Below are 12,279 nucleotides of genomic sequence, written 5' to 3'. Positions count from 1 at the left end.
TTACAAGTCTTCCTTAGTCTTCACTCTTCACCCTCGTCTTCTTCACCACCCGAATTCTCGGAAGAAAGCCCGTCCTCCACCTCCTCATCATGAATAGGATGCTCTATTGGTATTTCATCTTCAAAGTTTGCCTTGTGTTGTACACGATCCACCGCATCCAAATGATCCTTTAGGCAAATGCAAACCTCTAGAGACTCGAGAGTTAATTTTGTTCTTCGCATTGATAATACCCTCCTACTAAGAGAAAAAACCGATTCGGAAGCAACCGTTGAGGCTTGTACGGAAATCAAATCATGAGCCATGGCGGATAGAATAGGAAATTCGTTTTGTTTTCCTTTCCACCAAGACAACAAATCAATATTGCGAATTCCGTCGACCGTTGCGCCCTCAACATAGTTTGCTCCACTATATTGACAAAGTTCGCTAGTTGGTGTCTTTCCTCTTTGCCTCTTAGTTGGTGTCCTTGCACGGCCTACTAGTCGTTGCTTGCCTCACAAAAGACGACATCGCGCTTGGACCATAAATTTGAAAATAATGGTCATAAAGGTCTTGAAGGTGTTTGTTAAACTTTTCATTCGCTTCCGTCGACAACTTCGGGTCGATCTCGTGCATACCCATGTTGTCGAATATTTCCTCGATCAATGTCTCAACCCCATTAACATTCCAATAGGGGTTTAAAACGGCGGCACAAGTAAAGACCGGCGGTATGTTTTCAAAATATTTTAAGAACTTTTCCTTCATTACCGCAACAATATCCTTGAATTGTTTGTTCTTCTCCTCAAATCTCTAAAAGTAGAAGACATGTTGTACAATTCTTGCAAAATCCAACAACTAGTAGGATAATAAACTACCGATAACTTTGTTGTTGCGGTTTTGAATACATCAAGATACTCCAACAAATAACCGACATGGACCCAAACACTATCGGGAACCATATCGGCCTCGCGTACATCAACAAGATTGTTATGAAAAAATTGTAGAGTTTGGCGTTGGGCCAAAGCACACTTGATCATATGACAAGTTAAGTTCCAACAGGTTGGAACGTCCCAATTCGGCCCCAAATACTTTCTTTCAACCGATATGCAATAGTTCTTATATTCAAGATGTCTTCTTTTACCACTTTTGAAAACATCTTGTAATATAAGTCTAAAGAAAGTTAAATCTTGAAAAATGTTTTCATTGCCGAGACCTTGTTGAACAACCAAGTTGATGATATGTGCAACACATCGAACATGAAAAAAATCCCCGTAACTAGGTGGTGAATATTTAATGATAAATTTTTCGGCCGCCTTTGTATTGTTTGATGCGTTGTCAAATGAAATCTAAAATATTTTATTTTTCAAGTTGTAAGTCATTATAACTTCATCAACCAATTCAAACAATTTTTCGGCAGTATGTGGGAACAGGAAGTTTTCAAAAGAGATGGTGCATTTCATCAATTGCCATGTCACCGGAAAAAACCCAATGAGCGGTGACACATATGTATGATTCGGGTAACCCGTGTGGTGCCAACCAAACAACGGTAGTTAAACTCACCATCGATTCTAAAGTATGAAAAAACTCGATTAACTCTTTTTTTCCACACTCCCACAACTTGATACAATGACGTCTTAGGGTAGTACGACTTACATGTGTGTATCGCGGTTGTAGAGTTTCTCGAATCAACGACGTCAAATCCGGGTCGTCAAAGTGGTTAAACAGCAAACCTCGTTGAATAACGAACTTTGCCATTCTATCTTGAACTTGGTTCGTGTTGTAACGAAATAATGTACCATCTTTACCCAAGTCCACTTGGTCGGTTGCACGAATGCCTTTCAAGGCCTTGCAAAATGGCTTCTCGATATGATTTCTCAATGTCGAGATGGAATCGTGCTTTAAGAAAGTTCCACAAAGTTTGCAACGAGCCTTTTGATCACCTTCGATAGTGATAACCAAATCCCAATTCTTCCATACTTCTTTGTTGCGGTTATGTTCGAGGACCCCAACAACTTGTGTGTCATCAATAGCACGAACCGGGTCAATAAAAACGTTCTTGTTAGCCTTGTTGTTAGTAGTTTTGGTGGGTGCCATAATATTTTTGAGTCGGTTAGTCGGGTTTGTAAACCGAGAAGTATTTTAGATTGTTTTTGAGTTTGTTGGTGAAACAAGGGGTGAAAAATAATTTATATAAAAGTTTTGGACAAGAAAAACCGGTTACAACGGCTATATTACAGTTGAAACCGGTTACAACGGCTATAATACTCTCAAAAATCGGTTCCAATGGCTATATTACCGTTGGAACCGGTTCCAACGACTAGTTTCTGACCTGCTATAAAATACCCGGCGGAACCGGTTATTCAGGGTAGGAACCGGTTCCAAAATGGAACTGGGTACGAACCGATTGGAGATATAATATGTGGAACCGGGTACGGATTTCGGGTATATAAATACCCAAACCGGGTAATAGGTCCACCGGGTACGAACTGGAACCGGTTCCGGGTCGGGTACACCGGTTCGGGTCCGGTCGCGGTTTTTTGTGCTCGTCTATATCCCTATACTCATCCTGTACACACACATTCAAATACAATACAATTACCAAGTTTAACTCACCTCAACCATCGACGCACAAACACCATCGATGTAACTCCACCTCTTGGCCACTCTCAAATCTCAATTGCTCGCCATTGGTGGGTATTTGAGACCACTCCTCCACTGCCTCACCTACAACACCACAATGAGTTAATTTTGGTTATTATTTGATTATATGACCTTGTTTATATATAGACTCTGTATGGTTCCGATGTGTAAAGGTAATATAAAAATAAAAGTTTAACACAATGGGTTTTAAAAGGGTTTTCACTATGTTTGGTGTAAAGTTGGGGTACCCGCATGTAACCATTTTAGTGAAAGCAGTTAAATTCAGTTGATAACTTTGACTGTTTCCCAGAGTGTGTTCTCTGAAACATGCAGCATTGCCACGAATTTGCCATTCTCAACCTATAACAGAAACGCCGCTAAAACTAGGGATGTTCAAAACGGTTTGGGACTAGGAACCGGGACCGGTTCCTAACCGGTTCCTATATTCAAAACCCCCTTTTAAACCGGTTCCAGGCTCGAACCGGTTAGGGAACCGAACCGGTTCTCCCACCCTCAGACCCCTAACCTATCTAACCGGTTCTTACCGGTTCCTAAACCGGTTCCTACACTGTAACCGGTTCCAACCGGTTACAGTGTAAAATTTTTTATTTTTTTTTTCGTTTTTCGTTTGCGATTTGGATTCTAAACTACAATTCGTATTTGTATAGCATGAAAAATAAATAAAACAATTAACATAAAATTCATTTTATTTACTTTAAGAAGTTCAAAAAAAAAAAGGTTACATGTTTTAAAATCTTCAAAAACAAACTAACAAAACATTAAACTTATAAATATAAAGTTGTGACATATTATTTCTAGAAAAGCCTTCTTGTTCGTCGTAATTATTGAACGGCGACTTCTTCCTCGGAATTACTTGTTGAAATGCCTTCTTGTTCGTCGTGCAATCGAACATCAAGTGGTGTTTCATCTTCGAGAGTGGTTACGTGTTGAATACGATCGATTGAGTCTAAGTGATCCTTTAAGCAAATGCACATCTCCACCGACTCCGAATTTAGTCTTGTTCTTCTCACCGATATTACCCTGCCACTAAGAGAAAAAGCGGATTCCGAAGCTACCGTAGAAGCTTGGACGGTTAGTAAATCACGGGCCATGGTGGCAAGAATCGGAAACTCGGTTTCCTTTACCTTCCACCAAGCCAAAACATCAAAAGTGCCATATTCCTCTTCGGATAAACCGGTAGAGTAATCATTTGCACTATACCTTCCTAGTTCGCTTGAAGGGGTGTTACCCCTTTGTTTTTTAGCCGTTACGTTGCGAACGGTGTTCATAAGGCTAATCATGGGATCTCGTACTCTAGTAGCACTTGAACTTGATGAAGACCCCCCGGCATAGGCATGTGTATGTTTGACCCATATTTATTTAAATAAAAGTCATACATAAATTTAAAATTCAAGTTAAAATAATTTTTTGCCTCTGTTGAAAAGTTTGGGTCAATTTCATGCATATCTAAGGCTGAAAAAATTTCGTCTATCACACATTCAACCCTCGTAACATTTAACATTGGGTTTAAAGCGGCGGCGCAAGTAAAAACCGGTGGCAATTCAAGAAAGTATTTTTTTAATTTAAACTTCATTGGTAATATGATGTTTGAAAACATTGGACTTTTATTTTCAAATTCTTTAAGATTGTTAACCATTAAAAATAACTCCGAAAGAACCAAGGGACTTGTCGGATAATACGTTCCCGATAGTTTCGTAGTTGATGTTTTAAAAACTTCAAGAAAAGTCGATAAGTCATTGATAATTTCCCATTTCTCATTTGAAAAGGGGATTGCCAAATCATTCTCGGCAAGACTAGAATGAAACATTTGTAAAGTTTCTCTTTGTTCCAAAGCACTTTGAAACATTATGCAAGTGGAATTCCATCGACGAGTTACATCCCAATTAGCTCCCAAAGCTTTTCTTCCCGTATCTTTACAAAATTTTCTATAATCCATTTGTCTTTTTTTACTTTTCTTAAAAACTTTATGTATCATTAGTCTAAAATCGTTTATAACCGATGTAACCTCATCCGAAGCAAGTCCGTCTTGCACGATTAAATTAATGATATGTGCAACACACCTTGAGTGAAAAAATACACCATTGCAAATCGGCGTATATTTTAATTTTAATTTATCAACCGCCGATGTATTATTCGACGCGTTATCAAATGCCATTGAAAATATTTTATTTTCTAGTTTATAAGTTTTTATAACATAATCTAAAATTTCAAACAAATTATCTCCCGTATGTGGATACTCAAAGAGTTCAAAAGCAATGGTGCGTTTCATCATTTCCCACGATGACGGGTCTACCCAATGAGCGGTGACACAAAGATAAGATTCAGGTAGACCATGTGGAGCCGACCAAACATCACTAGTTAAGTTTATTCCCGTATTTATATTTTCAAAATATGCAATTAGTACCTCTTTGGCCTTCTTCCACAATTTTAAACAATAACGTTTAAGAGTATGACGACTTACGTGAGTGTATTGTGGTTGAAGCGTATCTCGAATCATGGCGGTTAAGCGAGGGTTGTCGAAGTGGCTAAACGGCAAAGCTTCTTGAATCACAAACTTCGCCATACGATCTTGAACTCGATTAATTTGGTATGTAAATATTCCGCCTTCACTATCCATTTGCGTTTGTTGCGAATCGACGTTCTTTTTCAACGCCTTGCAATACGGTTTTTCGATGTGTTTCTTCAAATTTGAATTCGAAAGTGGGTTTAAATAAACCCCACAAAACTTGCACCGAGCCTTCAATGAATGGTCACTCAATTCAACCAAATCCCAATTGCACCAAATCTCTTGATTACGATTATGAGGTACAATACGAACGAAACTTGGTTCGGCGTTGGAACCTTGACCAACCGATGATTGTGAGGCAGCCATAACAACAAATATGAATATAAAAGAAGAGAAAACAAGAGATTAGAGAACTCAAACGTTGTAATAGCGTTTTTTTGTATTTTTTTGCGTTCGGGTTTGCGTTTTGAGTGTTGTGATGAACCCATGACACCAAATACCTATTTATACTAGTAGTGGGGTGCTTGGGGGAGCCAAAAAAACGGCTATTTTTGACCCCAACGGTCAAAAAAACGGCCAAAAAAAACGATTTCCAACGGCTTAATCGATCCAACGGCTAGAACCGGTTCCTAACCGGTTCCGGTTCGGTTCCGGTTCCTACCCGCCCCCACTCAGATTCGCAAGAACCGGTCACGGATCATCGGGTTGAATCAGATAGGGTCGGTTCCTACCAAATACGGGTAGGAACCGGTTCGGTTCCGGTTCGGGTCCACCGGTTCGGTTCCAGGAACCGGTTTTTTTTGATCAACTCTAGCTAAAACAGGTAATTCAATCAAGTATTAGTTTGTCTCGAGTTAAAACAAGTCAAAGCGGAAGAACAGCGTTTGACATAATAAATCAAAATTTGCGACTTAACTTGAAAAAAAGACCACCCAATCTTCTGTTAATCCTACATTGACAAAAGAATCATAATGCCAATTGCCAACCACAAAACATGAAGATAAAACAATCAGAACATAACTTGGTTCACATTTATGAAAGAAAACATCTAAACCATATGTATATGTATCCATCCACTTTAACAAACAAACATCAAACCTACCTTATTTCTTTCTTCTTTTTAAATAAAGCATAAACGGAATTGATACGACTACAACAGTCAAACATAAATTACATATTTATTACTACATTTCACTCTCGCGATCCCGATTACATAACAGATACAACTCCCCCCCCCCCCCCCCTCCGTCACAGCATCTTTTTACAAATAATCATCACCGAGAATCGTCGACAGCAACATTCCTTGCACAAATTCAGATCTTCTACTCTTTTCCTCCTTGTCTTCAATCGACATCGGTGGTGATTCAGGTTTTCTGCAACACAAAATTCATGTTTATTTCATACCAAAAAATATTAAATCCGTATAAGACATCAGGCAGTATAAAACAAATATTATGGAAAGGTGAAAATGTATATACTACCCAATTTACAAAACAATACAAGCCTTATATATATATATATATATATGTATATATATATATGTATGGAAAAGATCCAATACAATAATGCCTTAACGTACATTACGTACGCGAATCCATTTTTTCACGAATCGATCCATGAAATCACATCCAAACATCTCGGAATCGTCAATACATATCCAATCAATCATTGGTTTACCGAAAAAACAGTTTTGGATGGTTAATCGATCAATTTTTCATTTTTTTCACGAAGACTGTTTTTGAGTGTCTACCGAGCGTTTTCAGCGTTTAAGTTTTGTGAGCGTTTTAGGTTTTTGCCTTTGTTTTTTGCCTTTGAGCGTCTCGCGTACCTACCGTACTTTAAGGCATTAGCGTACAGTAACTGCACCCTATATTTACATATATATATATAGGATTAGGATCATGTGAGAACCATTTTGAAATTGGAAACTTTGAAAACCATTTTGGACCACAAAATAAAATTCTTTGTAAGCAAATTAAAAAAATTTATAAAACAAAAAAAACGCAAAATAAAAATCATCCTGGTTTCATAAAAAAAATTAAAAAAATCTTTGTTTAGCAAAATTATACATATATGTATAATACGTATTTTTTAATTTTATACAATTTATTCTTTATACACACATGCTAAGATAAATGATAATGTACATATGTGTACATTACGTAAATCGAGATTAAATAAAAATATACATGTGTGTATAGTAAATAAAATTTTTGGTTCTTTTTACTTCTTTAAAATTTTTGTTTTTCTTTTTGTTATAATTCTATTAATAATTTTTAAGGAGTTTTTTTAGGCTTAAAATGGTTCTCAAAGTTCTCAAATTCAAAAAGTTCTCTTAGGATCCTCACCCTATATATATATATATATATATATATATATATATATATATATATATCCTTTGATAATTCTCTTTAACACTTGCCAAGCAGCCAAGTAAGTTATCGATAGGCCCCAAGTATGTGTTGGGCAAGCTTCACATATTATTCTAATAATATATAAAATTATAAAGACAAACCTATCTACAATTTCTTAAAATAAATTATAAAGTTTTACATGGATAAGAAAGCTCAGAAATTTCTCATTGTAGTTCTCTGGCATGGTAAATCAACAAGTAAGCAAAATAAATCATAGATTATCTTAAGTACCATGCATTGCATCATTATTCATCACTATGCAGTTAATGCGGTAAAAAAAACGGATATCGCTCAAGGGATGTCGGTCAAGGACCGATATTTGAGATATAGATTATCGCGGTGGGATATCGGTGATTTTACTATGCAGTTAATGCGGTAAAAAAAAACGGATATCGCTCAAGGGATGTCGGTCAAGGACCGATATTTGAGATATAGATTATCGCGGTGGGATATCGGTGATTTTAATATCATACAGAATTTATATATATAACAATGTAACACTAAAAATTCAATATACTCTCCTGCCATTTACAAATTAACCTTTCGCAACTTGCAAAACACTAACAATTGTAGCAAGTAGGAACTGATTAAGACTTAAAACACTAACACTATTTGATAATTAAGACTTAAAACACTAACACTATTTGATAATTAAGACTTAAAACACTCAAAGAAGCAATAAGAATGTCGCCAATATTATTGATACCGATTTTTTGACCGATACTTCACATGGGGACCTATATGACACCGATATTGACTGCATAAATTCATCATACTTCCTAAATAATAAACTGCAATAACTATATGAATAACTAAAACTAACATATATAAAACACAAAACAGATTAAAGTTTCATCCTTGATAGAACTACAAAGAGTGTTCCTTTTATTGCTTAATTTCTCCCAGTCGTTAACTTTCTAGCCATGCAAAGTAAATTTGTCTCTAAACGAAGTACTAATTTCTATAGTGATAGATAAGGAACAGATTTACATTATTTTCAAAGTGTATTATCTCCTATATATTGAGACATGTATTGTGATTTGTAAATAGAATAGATCTCTTGTATTATTTATATGAGACCAACGAGAAAAAAAAAATCAACTTAGAAATCAATACCAATTCTATTATACAGAACTGGTGGTAATTAATGCACAAGACACGACATCAATTGTCTCTAAATGAACTAATAAAGTGGCAGTTATTAAAGAGCCATTGCTATTTAAAGCACAAAAATATCAAAGTAACTATATCTAAAATGCAATACTAATTTCTATGGAAAGTAGTATTTAAAGCACAAAGGTCCACTTACAAGTCAGGCGTAGGTGCAAGCATCATTTAAGTAAGGCACGCCACCAAAAACGATTCAAATAATCATATCATGCATGCAACACACAATCATATCATGCATGCAACACACAGAGAGACCAACATGTGCACGTGTGCATATACATACACACAAATACACAGTCAATTACATCAGTGGCGAACATACCTCCTTGGGAAGGGTAGCACCTGCTACCCTTAAACTTTTCTGGCGAAGTTGATTTTTTTTATGTATTATATATTACGTTAACCTTGGAATTATATTATGTTATCCCTCAAAAAGGTTAAAAGAGCCCAAAACTTCACCTTTAAAAATTTAATTAAAACCCCAAAATTATTAAAAGCTTACTATTTAATTAAACCATTAAAAGCCAACTTTAATCAACAGGGCAAAGGTACGCGCAAAATGTGTTACTCGGCGCCAGTACGCCCGAAACATGTAACCATGCACCGATACGCCCGAAACGCATAACTAGGCACCCAACCCAGTACATACAAAAAGGGTAAACCGCGCGCCTGTACGAGCAGAACGCAAAAGCGGGCTTGAGAGGCGCGAAAAGAGTAACTGGGTGTTTGTACGAACAAAACATGTTACTGAACGCCACTACGGGCGAAACGCGTTACTGGGCCCCGGCACACGCCAAAACCCGAGCGCCCACACTTGTGAAACTGGAAAAAAAATTGTTTTCCTAACGTACGGTTAAAAAAATTTCCTTTACCCCTAAAATTATATTCTAGTTCCGCCACTGAATTACATAGATATGCATATACACCAACACACGTGTGTATTTATACAAGCATACATAAACACACAAATATGTGAATACGTGTATGTGTGCGCATTTGTTTGTGCATATATAGGATACATAGCTATATAAATGTTTGTGCTTCAAACATTTGGAATGGTTTTACAAACAAATGTATGATTGTCACACCTAGGGTCTTATCCAATATGCCTAAACTTAGAAACATAAAGGGTTCACAGAACAAGAGCATTCATTGATCAACGAAACCACGGTGGTGGCCTCGTAGAACAAATTTGTTCATAACGAATTGATCTATATCTAATTACAAAACAATTTTATAAGCTGAACTTTAAACACACTGATTTGATGATTTTCACTTCCAAGCACTTAATTTTAAAAAATGAACATAATAGAATACCTTTCACTAGAAATAGGTTCACTAATGAAGTGATGATGAATTACAGTCTAAAACTTTTTTAAACATAGCAGATGTTTTTCCATATCGATCTGTTTTAAGAATTTTAAATGAACAGGGTTGTTCCAAGTTAAAACAAACACAAAACTACTATAATGAGTGCAATCTTAACAAAAACATTTGATATGCCCTGCCATCTTGACTTCTACCATTGAAGATTATGTTATAAGACTTGTATCGTGAGACAACACACTAAAAAGCCTCTGTTTGCAAAGCAACATGTATACAAAGCAAAAACAAAAAGTTGCAAGATACAAATTGCTAATTTGGTGTAATGTATATCATGCTCATCCTATGTTCTGTGATACGATAGGATAAAAAATAGAACGCAAAAGCAACCCTAATAAGGACATCTGACAAACAATCGTATCTTTAACGTATATTTGTTTCTTAAATGCAAGAACTGTTACGTTTTTCAGACCGCCTTTAGTTTTATAATCAACCAGATCATTTTAGTCCAAAAATGTCAATATATAATGAAATACAAAAAACTCACATAATATATAAAACCAGAACATACATATATACCACAATCATGAGAAAGGATCAAATATCATACCTTTCAGATGCTTTTTCACTTGTACTTTTGGTTGCAGCAACTGCTTCAACCGACGAGCTGGATTGAGCGCCACCCAACTCATCACCAATTGGCAAAATAAATGATGACAACAAAGGGTCAGGTGCTACGTTGGTTGACTGAGATAAGTATGATGATCCACCAAACAGAGACTGCAAATTTCCTTCTCTTAGTTCCCTCCTCAACAACGAAAGTGTTGAAAGAGATCCATTTTTGCGACTTTTCCTCTTTTGTTGCATGTAAGTTTTAGTTAAAGAATTCACAAGTTATCATCCACATAAAGAATCATATAACAGACAATCTTACATAAATGAGGTTAGCCAATCTAGATTAATACTATACAAACAAACATGCGTAACACTACATGACTTCACACAAAAGGGTTAATGCCTAACACGACTTGGATTTATAAAGTTGCAAAAAACTCAACATAAACCAATGATCCATCAAATAAGGTTTTCTTAAAAAAGATCCTATAAAAATCAATGATAAATAGATACAAATACAGCAAGAAAATAAGGAAACAAAAAAAAACATTGTGTAGAAAGGATAAACATGCCGTAGACCTATATTATTACTTGCCATATAAACCTAATCATACTCCAACTCAAACTCTATTAAAAAATCAGAAAAAGTAAATCAACCCCCATAATAATCTTTACTTGTCCTATTGACACGCGATCTCAATCAGGGTTACTTCCAATAAACACAACACTTTGACACAACATAGCAAATCACAACTCTAGACTAACAAATTTAAGCAACAAAAACAAACACCCGGTAAAATCTCACTCAAAGGCAGCTAGTGGGATGTTAGAAAGCAAGTAGATTATATCATATAAAAAGGATATCTTAAATATGTTCCCATGTTGTAAGGTTATATGTGCCACCATATCTAGCCCCACCCTTACCGCGCAAACCGGACACACCTGCAAAAACAAATCATGATCAGCAGAGTCTTGAAATTACAAAACCAATAAAAAAAAAAAAACAAAAACAAACCCTACCCCATTTTTGGAGTCCAAATGATGTTCATCGTCAATATGACGACACAAACCCACTATATCGAAATAGGCGGTGCAAAAGGGGCACGGAAACTCCTCCCGCATGTCATCATCCATCTCAACGTCTTCGAAACCCATAAACATCTCTGCATCAAAAAACAAGATTAGGGTTAATTATTAATTATAATATAACAATCGAAAGAAGATTGAAAGGGTACCCAGCCACCTGATGATCTGGATTGAAGGGCGTATTGGTAACGTTTGGAGGTGGAAGAAAGACGAGCAGCAGCCCAAGAGTCGGCGTCCATGATTGATTGAGAATTAGGGTTTACGAGATGATTGATTTTCTGTAACAAAGAAAGGTTTGCTTTTTACAGATGATTGATCGATTTCTCAACCAAAAAGGAAGACTCAAGTCGGCCACTATTCCTATTAATAATATTATATTATGATACATGTACAAAGTGGTAATTTACCAATAATCATTAATCGATAAAGACTGATCCATATTTGATTGCTCAGGGGTTGGATCTAAGATAACCAAGGTATTTGTCATTTTCACCTCTGATTTTCAAGCCAAATAAGAATGTTTACAAG

The 12,279-nt window shown here is 36.1% G+C and overlaps 1 protein-coding gene across 1 annotated transcript; it reads right to left on the bottom strand.

Moving 5' to 3' along the window:
- Positions 1–6,174: 6,174 nt before the first annotated feature.
- LOC143571698 (protein DEHYDRATION-INDUCED 19 homolog 3-like) lies at positions 6,175–12,021 on the bottom strand. The gene is made up of 5 exons (XM_077057059.1): positions 11,909–12,021; positions 11,686–11,828; positions 11,530–11,607; positions 10,661–10,917; positions 6,175–6,516 (listed from the first exon to the last, which is right to left on the bottom strand). Exons 1-5 carry the CDS (start codon positions 11,988–11,990, stop codon positions 6,405–6,407), a joined length of 672 nt encoding a protein of 223 aa, XP_076913174.1. The 5' UTR covers positions 11,991–12,021; the 3' UTR covers positions 6,175–6,404.
- Between the last annotated feature and the right edge of the window lie 258 nt (positions 12,022–12,279).

Source organism: Bidens hawaiensis, unplaced genomic scaffold, assembly GCF_021521415.1.
Source record: "Bidens hawaiensis isolate Kalapana, Puna unplaced genomic scaffold, B.hawaiensis_p1.1 tig00025541_1, whole genome shotgun sequence".
NCBI lineage: Eukaryota > Viridiplantae > Streptophyta > Magnoliopsida > Asterales > Asteraceae > Bidens > Bidens hawaiensis.
The sequence above is the reverse complement of the archived record's forward strand: the minus strand, read 5'-3'. Positions and strand labels throughout refer to the sequence as shown.

What these genes read in the sequence shown, in the direction of transcription:
- LOC143571698 (XM_077057059.1), bottom strand. Translation starts at nt 11,990, where the DNA reads ATGGACGCCGACTCTTGGGCTGCTGCTCGTCTTTCTTCCACCTCCAAA. An exon ending in ATTTGGACTCCAAAAATGGG is followed by an intron (nt 11,608 to 11,685) that starts GTAGGGTTTGTT and finishes TTGTTTTTGCAG; the next exon opens with GTGTGTCCGGTTTGCGCGGT. An exon ending in AGTGAAAAAGCATCTGAAAG is followed by an intron (nt 6,517 to 10,660) that starts GTATGATATTTG and finishes TTTGTGTTGCAG; the next exon opens with AAAACCTGAATCACCACCGA.